General features: G+C 41.2%; 1 protein-coding gene across 3 annotated transcripts in view; it reads left to right on the forward strand.

Moving 5' to 3' along the window:
* Window positions 1–22,023, forward strand: part of OLA1 (Obg like ATPase 1) — a 173,872-nt gene that overhangs the window by 17,396 nt on the left and 134,453 nt on the right. For all 3 annotated transcript variants that reach the window (XM_032784568.2, XM_032784569.2, XM_032784567.2), the window contains one exon: window positions 17,339–17,466. In XM_032784568.2, coding sequence (XP_032640459.1) covers window positions 17,339–17,466 — 128 coding nt within the window. The remainder of the gene's footprint in view (window positions 1–17,338; window positions 17,467–22,023) is intronic.

Genomic DNA, 22,023 nt, shown 5'->3' on the forward strand with positions numbered 1-22,023 from the left:
GTGTTAACAAACATACAAATATTTTTTTTCACAGCAACAAACTTACTAGCTGGCCAGTCTTTAATAATAATAATAATAATAATTAATAAAAGACAACCAAAAAAGCAGGAGAAACAACGACAATAAGAACATGAAAAGCACATTATTTGTTTCTGTTCTGTTTAGGTCCAGAAAAGAAAAGACAAGTGTACATTATTTTTATTATTGAGTCTGCAATAAAAACCTACATAAATACATTACAATGACTTGGACATAGAATATCAGAATTGGAAAGGGCCGCAGGAGATCATCTAGTCCAACCTGCTGCTCAAAGCAGAACAAACCCCCAGGTTTGTTTGTTTTTAACCCCAGTTCTCTAAATGGCCCCTTCAAGGATTGAACTCTCAACCCTGGATTTAGCAGCCCAATGCTCAAACCACTGAGCATGTAAATGTGCATTTTTATTTGTTTTTCCTGAAGTTGCTTAAGGCCATGTCTACACTGCACTTTTATAGTTACAACTTTTGTCGCTCAGAGGTGAGAACGACGAACGTTTTGACAACGAAAAGCACCGGTGTGGACAGCGCTTCATTGGCTGGAGACACTCTCCCAGTGACTGAGCTAATGTCTCTCGTTGGGGGTGGTTTTATTTTCACTGGGAGCGCGCTCTCTCAGCAAAAAAAAAAAGCAGCTATGCTGTGCACCTTACAATAGCTTGGTTGCAGCAGCACAGCTGGGCCATTGTAAAGTGCGCAGTGTAGATATAGCTTAAGTATTTTAGGAAAAATTGTCAGTGGCCACCAGCAAGAGCTGATGGCCGTGTTCTGAGGCCACAAAAAAACTTCTTGTGAGAATCCGTAGACGGTGCTGTCCTGATGTGGTTCTGGGGTAGAGGAGGGAAAGTGCAAAATTTTTTTTTTCTTTGTGGAAGCAAGCCCAAAGACATTAAAATCACTGGGAAGACAACTAAATAGAGTTCTGCCATCTTCAGTTATTCTTGGGAGCTGTCTTGGTATACAGTAGTTCAGGTTATGTGCTAAATATGGCAAGCTACTGCTGCTACTCATCGTGTCTCCAGGTGGACTGCTGATAGGAAGTATGACATAAGGCCAGAAATGCTGTGTAGGAAACATTCTTTGTTTGGAAAAAGTCTTTATTGATGATTCAGAAATCTGTTTGCAGCATTACAGTTCAAAGAGTGACTTATTTAAAAATAAATCTTTTAGCACGGTCTCATTTTTAAGATTGAGTCAGTAATGGCACCAAATACCTTTATTTATAGTTCCCTATGGTTTTGCCAAACCCAGTTGTGGTAGGCACTTGGCTGATGCTAAATTCTCATAGGGAGAAGCTTAGTTTTTAAAGCTTCCATTTTGAGACACAGAAGGCAGATGCAGGTAGCCAGATGTGAAGAGCTTTTAATTTGCTCATTTTATGGATACAGTATACTTCACCTACAAAACTGAGCCCAATAGATACGTTTGCATTACAAATTTTTGGGGTCGTTGCGATGTCCAAAATCTGCTCTAGCTTTTCAATGGTCATTATTTTAAAGTTCCCACTCAAACACAAACTAACTAAGCTTGGTTAAAAAGAAAAGTGTTGAAATGTCAAAGCAGCTGTCAAGTCAGTGAAGTCTGTTGGTGCCAGTTTGCTTGGCTTAATCAGAACAGGAGTGCAGGCACTCCTGGATCTGAAAACTAAGTCAGGAAAAAGCCAGGTGGACTGCATTTTATTTTCAAACCTTTGGCAGGTGCTTAAAGCACTCCAAAATTGCTACGGGAGTAGATCAGCTAAAAATTTTGTGACTGACCCTTCCTGCAAAGAAAACAAACCATGTAAGTTCCGAGAGAGGGCAGCCTTTTAAGAGGTACAGATGAAAAACAGACTAACTTTAAATTTGGGTCAGTATAACAAAGCTGAAGTGTTGTTTATTGATCATTGCTTAAGAAAACTTGCACAGTTACCAGAAGAACATGAGTGCTATGCCTGATAACTGTAATTCTTTCAAATATCTGACAGGGACTGTGTTAATATATTGGTGTAAGGAAGATCATGCCATTTATTAACTTGAATATTTGCTTTACTTACTGCCCTTCAATGAGAGCATCAGTCGGCAACCCGTGGCTCTCTACTATTTAAAGAGGGGCTTCCCTCATCTAACCTACCTCAAACAGAAACTGGTATGAATAGATGAACCTGGCACTGTGACCTGAAGATAGATAACTAATTTGGGCTCTGCCAGACAGATGCAGGAGGACTGGAGACTTCCCCCAGAATGAAAATCTGAGGACTTTTCAGCAAATGCACTGGATGATATCAACTGCTGGGATGGCTCATATATAGAGAATTAACCTCTTATGTTTGCAGGACCCTGGATCAAGTATAATTTAGTAGGCTAAAAAGCAATGCCTTTAATTGCACTAGTAAGCAGATAAGAAAATAAGTGCAAAGCCACAACATTAAGAAATCTACATTACCCGCTTCACTTTATAAAGTTGATTAGACTACTGGAAGCTTCAAATAGTCTAAACTGCAAGTGGTCTTCAGCGATAGCCTTATGTAGATTTGCGTGAAATAGCCTAAATACATTTGATAAAAGGGCATATTGCTGTGATCTGGTGCACCTCCAAGAAAAAAGGTTACAATCACCTCACTAAGATCAGGTGTAAAAATATGCTTTTGGTTATTGCTGCAACCTGAGAAGCCAGAAGAAGTACTTGTAAGGAACCCTTGGGATGCAAACTTCTGGTTCAAATTGCAGGGTGTGTGCAAGTTCTCTCAAAAGAGGAAACAAATGTAGCACCCACCAAACCTGCTAGTATAATTTCTGTCTTGTATTTGAGCTAAATCCAAATATATTATGCAATCTCTTTTCTGAAGACTGCTACAAATGTGTAGCATCTTGTGGTACTGCATAGGCCATCTATGAAAACAACTTGAGAAATACGTTGTCAAACATGCTCAAGCAACGTGAAACAGATGAAAGTACTGTGTGGCTATGTGTAGGGATTTAAGTCGCAAGTGTGAATTTATAGAGGCATTGCTTTCAGAGAAATTCAGTTACTTGTAGATAATCTCTTCTTCCAAGAGGGGTCAGATTTAGAGTTTTCAGGGGAAAAGGGAAGTGTAAGGTAGTATTTGTCCAAACTGTTTTCAGAAGACTAGATATGTACACTCAAAATGCTAAAAAGAGATGCTGCTCTGAGTTGTATGTCTGGCTGTTCAGAGTATGATCATGTGTGATTGCTTGGCTCCACTGCATCCTTCAGGGTTGTCTGCTTTGTCAGGGCAAGGGGAATAAATTGTGATATTCTCCCAAGACCACCTGTTCTTGATGCAAAAATGTGCTCTCATTCAGAGTAGCTCCTGCAGATCTTCATAGTACTCTTTCCTCTTCTTTCTTCCATGCTTTGAGCAGTGAAATAGTTTAAATGTCAATATTGTTAATTATCATTACTAGCATCTGAGTTAAGATCCATTGTGGTGAATGAGGCAGTTCTTTAAGCTATAATTTTAGTCTCTCTGCAAATTCAGCAGACATTGTATCAGTTACGCTCTGTACACTCTTTGAAGATTGTCTTCACAACCATAGCAAACTAGAACCCCCTTTTTAAAATGAAAGTTGAAATTCTAGAGAACTAAAAAGCAGCTTGGCGGAGGTGCCAGTACGTGCCATCATGCCAGTTCAATGCTTTCAAAGATAAACTTTCAGTGTCAGTTGTGTTTTAATGATGTATATTACTGTACACATGCTATCACTCTGTACTTAGCATCTGAAAGTAATACATCGCTTTATATACTCATAGGACTCATTCTTCAATTTATCTAGTTATTTCTAACTTTCAAATCAGTAGCATATGCATGTGAATGCTATAAGCAAAATTGTGGATAAAATAGCTTAATATTAAAGTACAACAGATACTCAAAGGAAGAATGAACTGTGTTAATATAATTTTAGGTTGGGTTGTATGAAAAACACAAATTGTATACAGTGCTACTTAAGATATGAAAATAAAACAAAAAATTGTTAATTAGCTAATACTAGTTTAGAAATGTGATCTTTCAGTTATAGTTGAGATGGCATAACTACTGTTCTGAGGTGTGTCTCTCCAAAGGCAAACCAAAGCCATCCTCTTAAATGTATATGTGAACTGCTGACAGTTTTAAAATACAGGGGCCATCCTTAGTTTTTTCAGTTTTGAAAGATTTTGCTGATTTGTAATTTCTTTATACTTCCAGTGGTATTTCCCCATTTTAACTGATACTTATCTTAAAAATGGAAGAAACTGTGAGATGCCTGTGTGGACCATAAAGAAGGCAACTTCTCATGACTCGGAGATACTGGCCTGTTACGAAAATTAAGTTAGTTAAATTTGTGAGAGAAATGTAAAATCTTAGTGTTTTTTAAGACCGTATGTGATCATTCAGTAACCATAAAAACAAGGGAACAGAGAAAGTTGCATATTCAATATTAACATTGGCGTTCCTGGCTTCCATGCCTAACTACAACCTTAATATCGTATTAATATTATTTTGCATTTAATCTATGAATGATAGTGACTTCGTTATATATCAGTGTTGCAATGATACACCCTAGTCTATCACCTCCATCAATCAGGTGGCTGTCATGCTGTCTGGAGTAGTTCACGACCATGAATGCCAACCTTAAGGCAGACTGTCAAAAAGCAGGACAGACGCCCCAAACTGTTTGTATGTTCTTTAATTAGATTTTACTAACCCAGTAACAAATTTGAACTCCTGAAACAGTATGACACTGCTTTGGAGTCAGACAGTTCCCTTGGGTACTCTTGCCACCCAGGTAAGCTTCCAGTCCCAACAAATCAATCACTTATCCTAGGTCAATTTGTACCTCAGATGTCATATCAAAGACAATGCTTGTAGCAAATCGTATAGTAAACTAAGGATTTATTAACTGGGAACAAGAAATGAGAATTTATTTACAAATTAAAGCAGATGTAAACATACACAAATGAGTTAGTCTGTGGTTCGAAAAGGTGACAGAGTTGTAGTAATCTGTCAGCACCCAGGTTGACCCTGGGGATCTCTGCTTCTGTTTCATAACTCCAGCCCTGTCAGAGTCCAAACAGTAACAGAGATGAAAAATTCTTGTTCACTATCTTTATTTCCCTCTTCCAGAATTCAAGCTGCTAATGGGATGTATTTTGCATGTAGCCTGTGGAGGGTCAGTTAGCGAAGTCTTTGTATCATGATGTCCCACAGTTGGCCATTGAGTTTTGATACTCCTTCCTGATGGCAAGAGATGATTCCATCTGACAGGTTGACAGTTTCAGGGCAAACATTTTTTACAGTTAAAGACACAAGTTTTTGACTTATATCACATGCTGTATGATAATATTTAAGTGAGATTAATACATGCAGCAACTTACAAGCATTTCATAAAGTCTAAACACGTTGTTAAAAGTTCACTTTCCATCTTAGTCATACTAATGCATGTTGCTGGTTTGCAGCAATGAATTTCAGTGCTTGGCTGAGGCCTAAAGCCTTGGCAAGAGCTGGCACCTCGTTTGCCAGCATCACAGTTGCACCTCCTGCTTCTGATAATATTACAGTTGGACTTAATGGGACAGATAGTAAATGTCAACCTCCAGACCTATAATCTGGAAACAGCATTTTTCCCTTCACACTTCTGGACATCTTTGCTCAGAGATTTTCTTTTAGCAGTGTCTGTTCAGCCCATGCATGTACTCTATGCAACCCTGTGCTGCACACCGAGGGTATTTGGGACTTTGTATGTGAACTGCCCACAATTCCTTCTACTGCCCTTAGCCTCAGATGGAACACTGGTGTGTCCACCTTGTGTTTTTCCTCTACACATTCTAAAATTATTCTTTTAGTTGGTTTAGTGTTTCCAGTTGTTGGTTAGTACAGAGCTAGAAGGGTTCTCCCTACCTTTTAAGAACAACGCATGGTAGACTTGTTTATGAAGTGTGGTAGGAGAATTGGCACTAGGAGCCACCAGAATTTCTTGTTCCTCTGGACCACTTCTTTTTGACCAGAGATAATGATCCATAGGTTTCTGTTGCTGCTGTCACTTCCTGGGACTCTTTCTTATCTGCACTTTATCTGCTTCTCTAGATATCCAGGAAATAATGGGAACACGTTTGTTTCTTTGCTTTGTTTATTAAAATAGAAATGTTGGCAAGTAGCCCACTCGCATGGGGCACTGTCCACTGGAACCGCCAAAATGAAAAAAAAGGGTTTCTGGGAAAGGGAAGAAAACCTTTTGCAGGACTCACATTCAAAAGGAGCTCTAAGTCATAGCACACTCATTCAGGTAACAAACTAATCTGAAACCAGCGAAGTAGAAGCCAAAGCTTCAAACAGAGTAAAGAGAGCCAAAAATGTCTAGATGCTGGGCTATAATTTGAAAAGAACACCAAGCAGCCAGACTGTCTGTAAGAGCACATCAAACTGGAACTAGTTGAGCAGTAAAAATGCATGTTTAAACAACATGTCCACCCTTCTCAAAGTATCTATTTTTTAATGTTCGATGTTTAAGACCTCTTTATAAGGAATCTTTTTTGGCAAACTTGCAAGATAAGTTACAGGCCCTATTGCAATATATCTTCGGCTGCGTGCTTGGAAGACTAATTTTTCACTGGTACCATTATTCTTTGCTGCTATCCAGAAGTTTGTAGAAGCGTAGTCACGTGGATTTTTGTTTAAGTATTTGACATATACACAACACTGGATTTAAAAGCAAGTGTATTACCTTCTCTCTTCACTCATAGAAAACTTTTTTTGTGAAATGCAGGTAAAACAAAGGTGTGGGAGAAAAGGAATGGCTCAGTCCAAGGTTTCTGGGGACATAGAGATGGAGATCTAAATTTTGCCTTAGCCAGGGTTGTGTTTAGAGGAGAGAGAAGCCCCATGGGACAAATAGCATTGTCAAAGAGTGCTGCTAGCATATGTTGCTTAACCATGACACTGCATAACACTGTAGTGTAAGTAGTAAACATATAGCATTGGTGGGGCCCCTGCTACTGCATGTTTGACAGTGATGTCCGAGTTGGCCATGTAAACAATTAAAACAAAACCAAAGAAGCCTCCCAAAATGAATATTATTTTAGACCAGGTGCAGGCAGTTTTACCCACCAAATTATATGGAATTTTATATACCCCATTTTCCCCAATCCATTGAATTAAAAATTATAGCAAAATACCATGTTCTGAAGTAGCTGAAAGTGACTTTTACATTCTACAGATTTTTTAATCGTGCCTATCTGTATACTCAGGAAGTGTGTGCCTTGATACAACTTGCTATAACTACATAAAATGTTGTGGTTCTTGAGTATTCAGTAGATACTAATTTTAAATACAGTGAAGTGTAGCGACTGGGTGCACTAAAACTTAGTCTGTGCTAGGCAACTATCTACTGGTGATAACATCAGTTAATTTCCATGGATGTTTTAAAATGTTAAAAACCCTTATCTGGGTGGACTTCCAGCTGTTACCAATGTTTATACAACTTTCACATAATTCTGCTTAGAATAGGTCTAAGCAACATTGTGTTTAAAATACTAGAGACATCCAGAAAACCATCTACACTAGGGCTTCCAGTGTTGGTACAATCACTTCAGCTCCACTAATATAAGCAATGCGGAGAAATTCTTACAACTGGGGTTAGCGGAGCTACTTGCATTTTAGGAAGCAACTAACATTTTTGTTCTGCTTTAGACTATAGATGAATTGACAGTAAGGAAGACTAGAGCACTTTCTAAAAAAGGAAGAAAGGAGAAACTGTATCTAAGGGCATCTCTAGACTACAAAGTTAAGTCGACATAAGGCAGCTTACGTGGACCTAACTATGTACGCCTACACACTACGGTGTTCCTTCTGCAGCTGTAACTCGCCCATCATGCCACCCTAGTAAATCCACCTTGACAAGAGGCGTAAGGCTTAGGCTGATGTAGTTTGGGTAATGCAGTGTATAGACTCTGCGTTACATGCATTGCATGTTGGCTGTCAGGGTGGCTGACAGCTGGAGCCATGAACTTGACAAGATTATCAATTTCACTGCTGATAGGGCCCCTGTTTTGAAAATGGGGTGAGTGGATATTCCAAGTGTGAGCCCCAGCAGTTCAGTATTTTAGTAACAAAAAGACCTAGAAACCAGATACCAAATTTAAGAATAGTAAATATTGCAGAAGAACTTGAAAGCCGAACCATGACTGAATTTGTAGCCAAACTGATGACTGACAAAGTGAGGGGAAAATGAATTCACACTCCCTCTGAAAATGGGAAAAGTGCATAGATCCCTTCAGTTGAAACCCCCCAAAAGGGGCATACATGCCATAATTTAATGCTAAGATTTCAGGATAAGGAAATAACATGTTAGGATCTATGGAAGGTTCACCTAGCAGCCAAAGTCCTATATCTTACCAGACACAAGTTTTGAAAACAATAAAGTAAAGACGGGAATTTGGGGCCTGATCAAAAGTCCACTGACATGAGTGGGAGCCTTTCCATGGATTTCAGTAGACTTTGAATTAGGTCTCCAGAGAACTAATTATCAGGAAAAGGAAGGCAGCCTAAATTACTATTTTTAGTGAAGCTCAGACTTCACGATAACATCAAAACAGTTTTTCTTTTGAGTTGAGGTAGAGGCTGAGTGATGGGTATGTCTAGTGGATAATAGATCTTTTAACAAAATAAATAAAAAATTATGGAATAGCTTGATAAGCAACGTGGGCATCCTGAGTATTTGTTGTTAAAGTGCTTGAAGAGTTAAATACTTCTCTGTCCCTCTTCAATTTGGGAAAAGGGAGAGCACAGACTTAAACACCTATCTTTATTCTCCTGGAATACATCATTCACAACAACTTATTTCAGGAAAGATATTGGACTAACTTACAAGAAGAGGGCAAAATATGTAGTAGGATGATTAAAAATCCACTATAAATGTTTCATCTTTCCATCTTAAGACTGAAGTTACCTGTATGATGCAATAAATATAATTTAGTTTTTGTGAAGCAGGGAGAGAGACTGCATTGTGAAACACTACAGTTAGGAAGAATAGCATTGAGAGGATATAAGTAAAGGGTAGGGTAAGCAGAATGTTTCTAGCAAAAAGAGGAACAAAGAAGGGAATGGGACACCGTAAATATACAAATAATATATTTAATATAATTGAAAAATAGGTATGTGTGTATCAAACAAAAAGCAACAATAATAACCTAAATTCCATTAATATAAAATATTTAAAGAATAATACTAGTGAAATGCTGTGTGGGGGTAGGGAGAGCTGTTTGCCAACTTGTTTGTGAAATCTAAGGAATAAAGAAACCAGTGGGGAAAGAAGATATGTTAAATCACTTTTATGAAGATGGTACCTTCCTACAGGAAATGCACCTGAAAAAAGAACTGGTTGATACTAAACATGATGCATGATGCACTTTGAAGTGCAACTTTGATATATTCCAACCCCTCCCACCCTCACATTCAGAAAACCAAAGGAAATGGTAAAATAAAAGGGGTGTGGGGGTGTGTGTGTGTGTGTGTGTGTGGAGAGAGAGAGAGAGCGCCAAAAAATGTACTATGTAAATATTATTCCCTTCATCATATATCTTTCTATAGGTTTGATTCACTTCTTGTTTTCTAAATCATTGCTTTGGAAGATGCATGGGTGAGATCTTGGATAGTCATCTGTCAGTTAATGTTCCAGTTACAGCGCAGTGGAGAATGGGTAAAGGGATGAACTCTCAGAGAATATGGACTTCTCATAATGCATATTTCTCAAAAGACACAATTAAAATAATAAAAAGCAAATTTAAGCTTTTGGAAGAAGCTAACATGACCCCTTATTTATTGGTACTCCCATTAGTGAGTGTCGAATAATTATATAAAGCCAAAGAGAAAAAATAAAAGTAGCTCACATATTATTGTATTTGCCAATTATCAAACTTAAAAATACAAAAAAATGAGAATTCTCTTCACTTTGTTTCTATTTTATCTAGTAGTTTGTCCTTAGATATGGCAGAAATATTAAAACTTTGCTAAAGCAAGAGGGAATAAAACAGGAGGGCTCCTTACTTGACTTTTTAAAAGGAAGAAACTCAAAATGCAATTAATATTTTTGGATGAATCGAGGAAATGAGCAACATTTGCAAATAAGATTTGGAACACTTTACTATATACTATATGAATCCCATTATTTATAACAAATATAGAAGACTACTTAGCTAAGATAAACTTACCATTGAAAAGAAATTGGAGTTAGTAAAAGGAGAATATCAGAAGTTTCCGAAGTTTCCAAAGTTTCATGAAGCTGGCCCAGAGGATATTTCATACCAAAAATCATCCCTCTCCTTCAAAATCCTGCAGCTCCATAATTGAGAGAGAGAGAACTTTCTTCTCATAAATTCAGTTTAGTTGTAATCGGTCTAGTTTTTTTTTAAACCAAAGATTCCACAGAAGATTAATCTGATAGACTTTTCTCCTTTATTGAATTGGTATTATAAAACTTGCGCAAGGCTTGATAAAATAACTACATTTATAGTTTCATTTCAGAGATACTACGCAAATGTAGGGAATATATTCAATAATATTTATAGAGCAACAAACACAATCGAGGACTTGTCATAAACAGATAGCTAAGGGTTAATGTTTCTTTCACCTGTAAAGGGAACAAAGGGAACCAAACACCTGACCAGAGGACCAATCAGGAAACTGGATTTTTTCAAAGTCAGGGAGAATTTGGGTCTGAAGCTTTGTCTGCTCCAGCTATGAGAAGGTTCTTTCTATCTTCTAACTTCTGTTTCCAAATGTAAGTACAGGTAGAAAAACAAAATAGGCTTATTTGTTTTGGTTTGTATTACATGTGTATAGCTTCTGCAATGTTTCAAATTGGATATCTTTTGAATCAACTGTTATTCATTTTTCTTATAACAATAGCCCGTAGTTATCAATCTTGATACAGAGAATATTTGATGTCTTTTCTTTCTTTCTTTTATATAAAGTTCTTTTTAAGATTGTTTGAGTTTTTTCTCTCTGAGGTAAGGAACGGAGGGAGAGGGATTCTCTTTGGTAGATCTACGAGTGTAAAGCTCTGAGCACACAAGGGAATTGGTGGGAGGGAGAAAGAGAAATCATTCTGTTTGCCTTTATTTTGGGTTGCTCTTTGTGACTAAGAAAACATGCTCGTGTATTGTGATGTAAAGAGATTGATCAGTAACTCCAGGTTAGCCCAGAGAGGAAATCTGAGAAGAGAGGGGAAGGGAAGGGGGTTATTCCCTTTGTGTATACATCAGAGCTCTGATCTGGGGTCCCCAGGAAGGTTTTGGAGAGACCAAGGGAGCCAAAACCTGGAATTTTTGGATGGTGGCAGCGAGATCAAAGCTAAGCTGGTAATTAAGCTTAGAAGGGTTCATGCTAGGCACCCAGATTTCTGGACGCTAAGGTCCAGATTTGGGAGTTAGGCTTATGATAGGACTCAAAACAAAACTTGAAAAAACAAAACAAAAAAACAAAAAACCCCAGCTATCTGACTCCTAGATGATGATGATGATAAGGCCCTTTATCAGGATGGAGTGGTATTTCCTTCCACCAACACTACAAATTTGGATTTTCTTATTCCTTAAAATGGCTATTGCTAGAACTGGAAGAAGTATATCAGTTAGAAAGAGAGTTGGAGGGGAACGAGAGGGAGATTGAGCCCTGTTCTACATTGACTGAGAATGAAGATGCCAGAGGTTGAAGAGCTGTCTGTCTGTGATATGCAATAATCCCAATTTCAGAGGAAAGGTGGTTCATGAATAAGAATGAAGATCATGGCAAGATAGGTAGAAAAAAGGATTAGAGCAATAACGCAGCCCTGCTTGACACCAGTACAGGTGGGGAACAAGTTTGTCTCCAACCCATTACAGAGGATGGTAGTGGTCATCCCATCATGAAGTAGCTTGAACACAATGAACTTCAGTGGCCAACCAAACTTAGATATGACCTTCCATAACCCTTCACGATTGATGGAATCAAAAACCTTAGGTCAATTAATGCTATAAACTATGGCTGGTGGTGTTCTCTACACTGTTCCTGCCCTAGTCTTATCTCAACCCTCCCCCAAGCACTTTGTGGCTCCTCCTCCTCTGTCCCACACTCCTTGAATACCCCAACCTAGTCTTTAATTCCATGTTCCTTGTACAAGTCCCGGTCGTTCCCAACCCCACTCCAACTCCTTGTCCAATCTGTCTTCCACTTGCTGGCTCCCTTTCCCCACTACAAGAGCACAGCTACAGCACTGCATCTATTCAGGTCACCAGGATGGTTATTACTGACCTTCAGCATGCTGATGACTGTGCTATCCTTGCGCACACAAAGGCTGTCTTGCAGTCACCCTAGATCTTTTCTCAGGCGCCTATCATAGCCTGGGACTTTCCCTCAACATTGCGAAAACTAAAATGCTCCATCAGCCTGCCTCAGCATAGGTAGCTCTCCTTCTCCCACAAATTGTCATCGGTGATGAGCCCCTGGAAAAACTTGAGCATTTCCCTTACCTTGGTAGCCACCTCTCCCAGACAGCCAATCTGGATGCGGAGAATGAACATAGGATCTGTTGTGCCAGTGCGTCATACTGTTCTATCTTTATTGCTAGAGATCAGCAAATGGAAACTAAGATCCTGGTCTACAGTGCAGTAGTCATCCCCATTCTCCTTTATGGGTTTAGAACATGAATGATATAGTGAAGCGATTTTAAATGCCTGGAGTGATAGTAGCGCTGCCTTAGGAAGATTCCCCATATCTGATAGGAAGACCATTGCACCAATGCCAGCTTTCTCTCTGCAGCTAACATCACCAGTGTTGAGGTGAAGATTATGAAACATCAGTTTAGCTGAGCTGGTCATTATGTGTAGGTGTCTGATCTTTGTCTTCTGAAGCAAGTTCTCTTTTCTTAACTTAAGCATGGTAAGAGGACCCGCGGGGGACAGAAGAAATGCTGCAAAGATTCCCTGAAAGTATCTCTTAAGAAGCGGGACATTGATCCCACGAATTGAAAAGAGCTGGCTCGCAATAGACTTCAGTGGTGGTTCATCATTGTCAAGGTTTTTCCCCCACTTTGAACTTTAGAGTACAAATGTGGGGGCCTGTTTGGACCCTTCTAAGCTTAATTACTAGCTTAGATCTGGTACGCTGCCACCAGCCAGAAATTCAATGTCTGGCACACTCCCTGTCTCCCCGCCCTCCCAGACTTTCCCCTCCCTGGGTTGCCTTGGGAGGCTTCACCAATTTCCTGGTGAACACAGATTTAAACTCCTTGGATCTTAAAACAAGAGAATTACCATCCCTCCTCCTCCCCACCAATCCCTGGTAGTTCAGACCCAATCCCCGTGGATCTAAAACAAGGAAATCAATCAGATTCTTAAAAGAAAGCTTTTAAAAAAAAAAAAGTAAAAAATACTCTGAAAAATCCCCTCTTTTTTTAAAAAAAAAACCAGGAAAAAATGGGAAAAAAACCTTTTAATTTAAAACAAAGGTTTACCCCCCCAAAAGAAATCCCCCCCCCCATAATATACCAAGGACCAACCCCCCCACCCTTAGATTCAAAGTTACAGCAAACAGAGATAAAAATCCTTCCAGCAAAAAGAAACATTTACAAGTTGAGAAAAACAAACATAAGATTAACACGCCTTGCCTAGCTAAATTACTTACAAGTTTGAAACATGAGAGACTGATTTCAGAAAGATTTGGAGAGCCTGGATTGATGTCCCGTCCCTCTCAGTCCCGAGAGCGAACAACAAACGAACAAAAAGCACAAACAAAGACTTCCCTCCACCAAGATTTGAAAGTATCTTGTCCTCCTATTGGTCCTCTGGACAGGTATCAGCCAGGTTTACTGAGCTTCGTAACCCTTTACAGGTAAAAGAGACATTAACCCTTAACTATCTGTTTATGACAGTCATACATCAAGCCTCAGCCTGTTTTGAAGAGAATCACCTTGCTCAAGAGTAAGGCTGAGAAATGGCAGAAGAAGAAGGAAATTGTACAGCATCCCATCCAGCAGTAGGGCCCTCTGTCAAAAATCTGTAGAGCACAGGTTTGACGACTCCACTATCATCCATGACTTTTCCCGTGACAGACATCCTCCTTGTATTGAGGGATTGCTGCCGCCACCAAACACTTACTGAACTCAACTTAGCTACGGGGCTTAGGAATTTTTTATACCACTGAATGCTGTAGTTAAAATGGCCTAATCGCTGGTGTAGAAGAGGCTAGGTTGACTTAAGAGTTCTTGTGTTGACCTAGCTACCACCAGTCAGGGAGGCAGATTACTTACATTGATGGAAAAAAAACTTTTCTGTCAATTGTAGGAAGCATAGTCTGCCCTACAGCATTCCAGCAGCATAGACGCTGTGCCCCTGTAATGCCCATAATGTAGGCATGCCCTGATACTAGGTAGGCAAGGAGATAGGGAAAGGGAGCCAGTAGGGGGAAGACTGAGATTGGACAAGGAGTTGGAGTGGGGGTGAAAAAGACTGGGACTTTGTATAGGGAGCCTAGAATGGAAGAATAGGTTAGAGTAGAGGAGTGTGGGAGTGAGAGGAGGAGCCGCAAAGTGGTTGGGGGAGAATTGAGATAATCCGGGGCAGAAACAGGCTGGAGGGGAAAGGAGGAGAAATGATTGGCCTTGTGGAGCGCAGGGGAAGGATCTGAGACAACTAGAACACGCTCTTTTGTGGAACTTTGTGTTTCTGAATCCTAACACTTGTCTATTCTCAACAATCTTTGAAACTCACTATGTCTTATCCTACTGTTTGTAACAAGTTGAAGATGACAGCCTGGTGCTATCAGTTACTTCATTAGGTCAAGTGGCAGAAGCTTATGCTGTGAATCTGCTTGTGATCCATATGAAAGTTAGCCTAAATCATAAGGAATTGTGCTAAACTGTTGTCATGGTTATTGCCCTTAACTTTTACTAAAAATAAACAAAAATTCACAAGCCCGTGACCTGTTTGTGACTTTTGCTGCTATGGCTCTGTGGTTCCCCCTGCCACCATGGTGGCCGGGAGCTCTGGGGTTCCCCCTCTGTCTGGCGGCTGGAAGCTGCACAGTGGGGTTCCCTCCACCCATGGCGGCTGGGAGCTGCAGGGTGACCATATTTCCAAAGAGAAAACAGGACACCCCGAGACGGCGTCCTCCCCTATCGTAAGACTGTTGCCCCTCACTGGAACCATGCAGGGGGCCCTTTGTTGCTGCTGTTGCCTGTCACTGGAACCCTGCCAGGGGCTGCTGGCTGCCAGCTCCAGAGTCCTGCAACCCCTGGGGATGAAGCAGAATGTCACGCAGGTCTCTGGAAGTCATGGTTTCCGTGTCTTCCATGACGTCCGTGACATAAACGTAGCCTTGCTTATAATGTAAGGTTTTTTCAGTTTGCTTCCTAAAAATGGGGTCCTGTTGGAGAAAAAAGAGTATGTGAACACGTAATTAGAGAGTGCTTAGTAATGCATATGCAGAAGGGTCCCGAATTAATATTGCACAACCAACCTTAATTCTAGCATTTTCTAAATTTTGTTTGACTTCGAACTTTAGATTCTTTTAACATTGCTTTTTTTGGTCCATGATATGGACCTCTAGGTCTGATTATGCTGTTAGTGTACTAGAGAATTCCCTTTGGGAATCCTAATCTGGTTGCTTAAATACATTTTAACTCTTGGTGCTGCTCAAACCTTCCAAAGCAGTCTTAGGTGGGACAAAGGATCTGGTCTTAAATGTCTGACCTTATATATGTTATGTCTGAGTAATAACGTTTTGTATGAGTTTGTTTTTCATGGAAAAAAAATCTGGAAGGTTATATAATGCCCTTGCCTATCTTTAGATCAGGATTATATCTCTTTAGACAATCAAGGATTCAAATTCTTTTAACAATATATTCATGAAAAGTGACCGGAAGAGGGGAAAAACAGATTTGTACGTTTTTCTTTGTGTATAAAAAGGTTTGAGAAGATTAAAATGCTTGTGTTTACCTTCAGAAATACCAGGAATGTAAAGTCTTGTCTTCCCTGGTTTGCGGAAGATTTTGGGGAGTCAGATATGAATTAGGAGTGCTTTCCACCCTTAATTGAAAGGGTGTGAATGCTAAATCCCTAACATAATATTTTTTGCCCTTACAGTTTTAGATGTTTCAATACAGTAACTCCTCACTTAATATTGTAATTATGGTCCTGAAAAATGCGACTTTAAGTGAAATGATGTTAAGCGAATTCAATTTCCCCATAAGAATGAATGTAAATTAGGGGATTAGGTTCCAGGGAAAAATTTGCTATATAGTACAGTACTATACTACACATTGTGCAGCAGCAGCTTCTCCTACTCTTCAAGCATCAGGGGAAGGGGGCTCAACCCTTGGCCTGCTCACGCCACCCCTTCCCCCAAGGCCTCCTTCTTAACCCGCCTCTTCTCCTCCCTTCCCCCTTTACTCCGTATGCTGCATCCTTGCTCCTTCCCCCTCCCTCCCCTGCCTCCTGCCCGTTGGCAATCAGCTGGCTTGCAGGAGTGTGCAGGCTCCCCCTGCCTCCCGCCCACGGCAATCAGCTAGCTTGCAGGGGTGCACAGGCTCCCCCTCTCTCCCCTGCCACCTGCCCATGGCAGTCAGCTGGTTTACTGTGTTTGGGAGGGAGGGGGAGCCTGCGCGCTGAGTCCTCACTCCTACTCCCTCCTGAACGTTGCAAGCCAGCTGATTGCTGCAGGCAGGATGCGGGGGGGGGGGGGAAGGTGGAAGGCACTGATCTGTGGGGTCTGCTGGCGGGTGGGAAGTGTTGAGTGGGGGCGTAGGGGAGCAGATGGATGGACAAAGCAGGGATCCAAACGATGTTATAGCGAAGCATTGCACAACTTTAAATTGAGCATGTTCTGTATTTGAGCAGGGACGTAAGAGCGAAACAACGTTAAGCGAGAGGAAGTTAAGTGGAGAGTTACTGTATTTAAAAATTGAAGGTTTTAATTTTCAAAAAACAAGCCAGACTGTTTTTAAAAGTTTGAATAAAAATTGCTTCTCTTAATCAAATCCAAGATTTTTGAGGTTAAACCTACTAGTTATCTACAGAGTCTACCAGGAAAAATAGTAGACAAGACTTGTATTTAAAATTCATTCAGAAATTTGTGTCTCATATGATCTATAAAAATATACAAATCAGGGCACCTTTATACATCAAAAACAAGCAAAAGAGGACAAAAGACAATTTGTTTCTTTTACAGACCTATTTTAAAAAAAGAAATAGAGCCCATATTAACCTCAGTACTTCGGAGTATTTTGGGTTTCTTTTTGTGCTAAACAGTTTTAGTTGATATTGTTTAGTAATGAAACCTTTCTTTTATCTTTCAGCAAGATTCCAGCCTTTCTGAACGTAGTGGATATTGCTGGTCTTGTGAAAGGAGCCCATGCTGGCCAGGGCCTAGGAAATGCCTTTTTGTCTCATATTAGCGCCTGTGATGGAATCTTTCATCTGATGCGTATGTAAATTTGTTAATTTATGTAAACTATTTAGCTTAAGAATAATATTGTGATATTTTGTTAGACAAAAACTATACAATCAAGTGGAAAATGTCCATTTAAATGGGAAAAAATTGCTTCAGTTATACAGCTGATGCTTATTGGGATTCTTTTTTCATATGTGATTTTGAGAACTCTCCCATCCTCAGATATGTCGTGACTTCCTTACTCTCGGTGGCATTCTTTGGTGTTCCAACAAATGTAACCATGAACTGATTTTTTGGGTTTGCAGTAACTTTTATCTGTTTTTCTTGGGGAGGCTAGAGTGGAGGGATTTCTTTAATTTCACAAACAAGGAGGAATGAAAAGTGTTAATGGAAGGTTGAACAGTGCGAGGAGAACTTGGTGGTGGTTCATAAACTGGTTACAGGACTACTTCCATCTCTGTTCTTTCTGATCTCTGAGTGCATCTTCTCCGATCTTGGGACTTGCATTCATTTTACCTGACACAGGATGGAATTTCATTGTTCTCCCCTCTTAGCTGGGGACCACGGCTACAATAGCTAGTGTGTCAGCTATTTATTGCTCTGACTCAGTTTGGGCACCTGCAGGTCTTCTCTTTGGGAGTCTGTGGCCAGTGGGATATGGTGACAAAACAGCTGCTTTAAAGAAAAAATATTGTTTATTTTGTAGCAGGAACAAATTTTTTACAGAAAAGAATTTTAAAACACTCTACCTGCATGTCTGTTTTACTTAGTTTGCCATACCATCTTGTGATGTAGGCAGGCTTAGCTTCTCTAGACTCCCCACTTCCAGGAGGCTCATGTGTCTGAGCGAGTCTTGTTTTCCCCTGTTGCTCTCCTGTGCATGTGTGTCTTTCTTTTTTAACCCTGGTATGGTTCTCTGTTTTCCTGTGTTTGGTGGTTCCGGGTCATTCCTGGCCAAAAGGAGATTTGTAGGCTGTCCGGAGATGGAGACGGAATCATCAAAGCTAGTAGTTCTTATTTTGTCACTTAACTCTTAAGCATTTGCTGAGAGGTGATTGTCTGGAGTCATTCTTCTTCCTGCCTGTATTTGTGATGAGTCCCTATTGAGTTAAAACCAGTATATACATAGGGTCAATACTATCCAAATAGTCAGACCAACATTCCGTATTCATAAATTTGCAGGGCAACTCCTCTCCTTCACACAGACTTTACAGAGTTTTATGAATCTGTTGCCAGTGACTTTGGGAAAGAGATAATTTCAGGTTCAGAATGCAAGTCATGTCCATGAGTCAATAGAAAGCTTTGAATCTGGGCACTCAGCTGTTGGAGATAGGACCTGTTAGCAAATAGGATTCCATATGGTAGGTAGATGCACATACAATAACTATATATTCAGGGCCGGCTTTAGGAAGTGTGGGGCCCAATTCGAACAGTTTTGACGGGGCCCCAGCAGGGATGACTAAAAAAAACCAACCACATGTAAAAAAAGCATGTGGGGCTTGTACTCACCGGGCGGTGCTCCGAGTCTTCGGCGGCACTTTGGTGGCGGGTCCTTCACTTGCTCCAGGTCTTCGGCAGCACTGAAGGACCTGCCGCCGAAGTGCTGCTGAAAACCCAGGGCGCTGCCAGGTGAGTAAAAATCAAAAAGGCACCTCTAGCCAGGGAAGGGATTCTCACTGGGCGCGGGGCCCTCTTGGGCGCGGGGCCCGATTCAGGGGAATTGGTGGAATAGGCCTAAAGCCTATATATTTCAGGGAGGACAGTCACTAAAATATTCTGGCAAAAATGGACACTCAGGCATGTATCAATGCAGTAAGTTACATTCTTGATTTATGGAAAATTGAAACTTTGTAAATAAAATAAAGCCATTTTCAATTACGGCATTTTTGACAGATTTTCTCTAGCAGGTAGAAAATGATGGGATAGGAATTGTAACTTCCTTGTGAATGTCAGTGTGACTCTCACCATGGAAGCACATGCATTTTGTGTTCAATCTCAGAATATTTTGAATAGCACTGTCACAGCCACACGTGTGCCCTTTGCTGCCTTAGGCTCCAGTGTTGGAGAGTATAGGGTGGAATGAGTATGAGCCTCTCTCAATTCCCTCTTATGATCCAGGACGTTGAGCTGGAACCTGGACTGTATTCAGCTTTCTTCTAATTCTGAGCTTCAGATCTCTAACCTATAAAGAAACTTCTCTTCACTCCCTTTTTGCTAAAAACTTTTTAGTTGGGTGGTTCCCCATCACCCGAAAGGAAATGGACATTCATGGGGGAACCCGTATACACTTCCTTGTACAGTGGGCTAAAGTGCTTCAGGCCAATCATTACTAATGTCAGACTGTAAACCCACTGGGTTTAAACCCTGCCTTTCCTGTGCTGGTCTCGTGCCCTTAATTGATGGACAAGGCAGATCTCTTTTCTGCCTCAGAGAAGGACATATCCCTGACATGTTTCCATCTGGTGCTCACTCTTGTCCTGTACCCAAAAATCTCAAGAGTTGACACTCAAACTACTTCTTTTGAAGCAATTCACAGAAGTAGCATTTGATACCAGAGAAGCGGATATCCTCTAAACTGGAGCCAAAGACACCATCATTAGCAAGTATCCTAGCTGTGAGGCAGAATACCTCTGGTTCCAGCAAGGAGAAGAAAACAGAGTGCCAATATTCTCTGCACCAGCATTGCCTATGCTAACTGCGTCCACAAAGGTACTGAAGACCTTGGCAACAACTGCTTTGGCACCAACTCCTGGGCAGTGAGACCAGGTGTCATTCTCTTTGGAGTGGTCCATACTAACCTCCTGCAGGAAGGACCTGAGACTCTGAGAGAAGCTCTCCTAAGTGCTCAGTAATATGATGGGGTGACAGCAAGGCACCAGCAGTGAAAAAGACAAGAGAACCTGTGGCACTGGTGCTGATGTCAACTCTGAAATCCATCCTGGGACTGACTCAGGAACCAACTGAGAAGCTATCTTCACTCCTTTTGTAACTGGAACCAGCAACAGCAAGTATTAGTGCCAGAACCGCATCCAATGGCACTATCTTTTCTAGAGATTGTGATAGACCCAGGCCAGTTGGGAACAGCAGAGTAGTAGAAGGGAGATATACTGGCCACAGGATAAGTAGTTTTCTGTTCTCTGAGTGACCAGAGCAGGGGCTTCTCCAGGCTAATGAGAACACCTGCCTCCAATTAACCTGCTAAGAGTCAGGTGAGGCTGTTAAGCACCTGACTGTAATTAAGGCCACACTGATGCTATAAAAGGGCTAATCCAGTCAGGCCAAAGGGAGCCAGAGGAGAGGAAGTGCGTGCGAGGAACTGGGAGCAAGAGGCGTGCAAGAAGCCGAGAGTGAGTAGGCATACTGCTGGAAGACTGAGAAGTATAAATGTATCAGACATCAGGAGGAAGATCTGGTGGTGAGGACAAAGAAGGTGTTGGGAGGAGGCCATGGCGAAGTAGCCCAGGGAGCTATAGCTGTTGCGCAACTGTACCAGGAGGCACTCCAGACAGCTGCAGTCCACAAGACCCTGGGCTGGAGCCTGGAGTAGAGGGCGGGCCCGGGTTCCCCCCAAACCTCCCAACTCCTGATCAAACACAGGAGGAATTGACTTGGACTGTGGCTTCAACCAGAGAGGAAGGTCTCTGGGCTGTTTCCCAACCCACAGGATGAATCTGTGAGGCGAGCAAATCTGCCAATAAGTGCAGGACCCACCAAGGTAGGGGAGGAACTTTTGTCACAAGATGTATTTCTTCTAGCTGTTGCTGGGCCTCTTCTCCCTTACTTCGAGCAGGAACTGTCTCCCGAGAGACAGGAGAGGTACCTGAAAAATATTCTGAAAGAACCCTGTACTAAGCTCCTATGCATGACTGGCCAAAACCAATATAATTTGTCTGCATGGCTAGACTGGCCTTACTGGGGCTTGCCTTCTCAAAGGTCCCAGAGCAGATTCCTATTACATCTTTCAACAAAGAGGAGGTACCTGGCGAGCCTATATTGGAACCAGAGGAACTCCCTGGTGAAGGAACAGTCGTGGCTTGGGAGACACATTAACCGCCCTCCCTGCCTAAAGAATCCTCCTTATCCCCAACATTGGCTATGAGTGATTTTTGGGCATATGAATAACTGCTCTTGGGGGTGGTTGAAACTTTGGACAAAAATGATCCTAGAAAATATGCACAAGCTGTAAGATATCCTCAGCTTCTCAATAACTGTCCCATCAATGAGGAGACACTGGACTGTGCAAAGGGTCTATGGTGCATCCTGGCCTTACCACCTCCGACTTTGAAATGAGTGGAAAAGTGTTGCCAAGTCTCACCTAAAGGCTTTTGAGCAGTTCTCTGACAGCAGGGTCCCTTGTCATATCTATGGTCCAAGAAAAGGCCAGAGCCACCAAAAGGACAAGAACACCAAGAAGATGGGCCTCTTTGGCTGGGCCTCCAATTCTGCATCACAAACTACTAGGCCCTTTCATGAAGTACAATTTCCTAATGTGGGAAAGGGAGACTCCCTTTCACTCTTGGCTTCTGCAGGCATGCGGGGAGAATCTGAGACACTGTAAAGGTAAGGCAGATGGTATCCAAAACAGTGCTA

Source organism: Chelonoidis abingdonii, chromosome 10, assembly GCF_003597395.2.
Source record: "Chelonoidis abingdonii isolate Lonesome George chromosome 10, CheloAbing_2.0, whole genome shotgun sequence".
In the NCBI taxonomy this organism is placed as follows: Eukaryota; Metazoa; Chordata; order Testudines; family Testudinidae; genus Chelonoidis; species Chelonoidis abingdonii.